The sequence below is a fragment of the Trachymyrmex septentrionalis genome, unplaced genomic scaffold, assembly GCF_001594115.1.
Source record: "Trachymyrmex septentrionalis isolate Tsep2-gDNA-1 unplaced genomic scaffold, Tsep1.0 scaffold62, whole genome shotgun sequence".
In the NCBI taxonomy this organism is placed as follows: domain Eukaryota; kingdom Metazoa; phylum Arthropoda; class Insecta; order Hymenoptera; family Formicidae; genus Trachymyrmex; species Trachymyrmex septentrionalis.
The window spans coordinates 1,098,002-1,099,314 of NW_017305800.1; the positions used below are offsets into that span (position 1 = coordinate 1,098,002).

A 1,313-nucleotide genomic window follows, 5' to 3' on the forward strand; every position below is an offset into this window, starting at 1 on the left:
AGAGAGAGAGAGAGAGAGAGAGAGAGAGAGAGAGAGAGAGAGAGCAAGCGAATGATCGAGAAAGAGAAAGAAAACGACAGGAAGGCAAAAAGGGGAGAGGAGAGCAAGAGATAGAGATAAATATAGGGGAAATGCGACGGGTGCGACGGAGAGCGAGAGAAAAAATGGCCGTAGCCTGCGGTGTAATTACCAGGCGTCAATTTGCTAGCTATCTCGCCGAACGGCGACGATTTCTGCGGCAGCGGTCCACTGCGTGATGACGACGCGGAAGCGCCGGGCGAGGCACACGACATCGGTATGCACCTCCGTCGTTTGCTGGGCCGGCCGTGGCTGTGCACCGGGTCGAATTCCAAAGACCTCTTGAGCGTGGCGCACGCCATGGTGCTACTGCTGTCGGTGGTGGCGCAGTGTTCTCGGACTTACCCGTCCCGTGTATCCCGTGCGCGACTGACACCCAGTCGTGAGGGCCGTGGTCCCCCCTCTCCCCGGAGGAGAGAAGGGTGGGGCGCGGAACCGACGTCGACTACGAGAAGCTCAAGAGAGTGTGGGGGGGAGGGGGAGGAAGCGGGGTGGCTTGAATACGACAAAACACCGACGGTTCCGTCAGCGAATTGACGTGGTGATGGTCCTCGTGATTGCTTGAGATTTGCCACAATCTGCCAGCTTGCTTGACAAGAGACGCAGGGACGGAATTTGTATGCGTGCGCACGCGCACGCATGGGACCAACGCGCAGCTTCCACTGACAAAACAAACACTATACTCGATCGCGACAATATGGCGACGGTTTTTCACTTTCTCTCTCTCTCTCTCTCTCTCTCTCTCTCTGTCTCTCCCTCTCTCCTCTCGCCTCCAGCTGGCCGACTCACTAGTCACCGCTGCTTGCTCCCTCTCTCTTTTTTTTTTCTTTTAGTTGACATAAAGTTCGTTCTTTTTAACTGAACTTCTGCACAATTTATTTATCCTTTTTTTCCTTTTTATGTTGGAAAGAAAAAGAAAATAGAGAAACTGTAAGTCTGTTCGCGTTGCTTGAAATTCTTAAAAATTTTTAAACTTAAAATGAGGTAGATATATATATATATATATATATTTGAACATTAAAAAGAAAGAAAGCGAAGGTGTTGAGTGCAAAAAGAGCAATCAACGCGAACAGACCATGTGTAAGAAGTTCAGCTAAAAAGAACAGACCTAGGAAAATAGTCGTGACATATAAAAATGCCTAAAATTTGGAAAATTCGCAGCGTTCGATGTTCAATGTCCAACAGGAGAACACGATTTCTAGGGACTTTTACTAAGGATCGTATAGATATGTTTT

The 1,313-nt window shown here is 48.8% G+C and overlaps 1 protein-coding gene across 1 annotated transcript in view; it reads right to left on the reverse strand.

Annotated features, from left to right (window-relative positions):
* Positions 1-785, reverse strand: part of LOC108752933 (akirin-2) — a 4,511-nt gene extending 3,726 nt beyond the window's left edge. The window contains exon 1 of the mRNA XM_018494171.1: positions 191-785. Coding sequence (XP_018349673.1) covers positions 191-380 — 190 coding nt within the window. The 5' untranslated portion in view covers positions 381-785. The remainder of the gene's footprint in view (positions 1-190) is intronic.
* Positions 786-1,313: the final 528 nt, after the last annotated feature.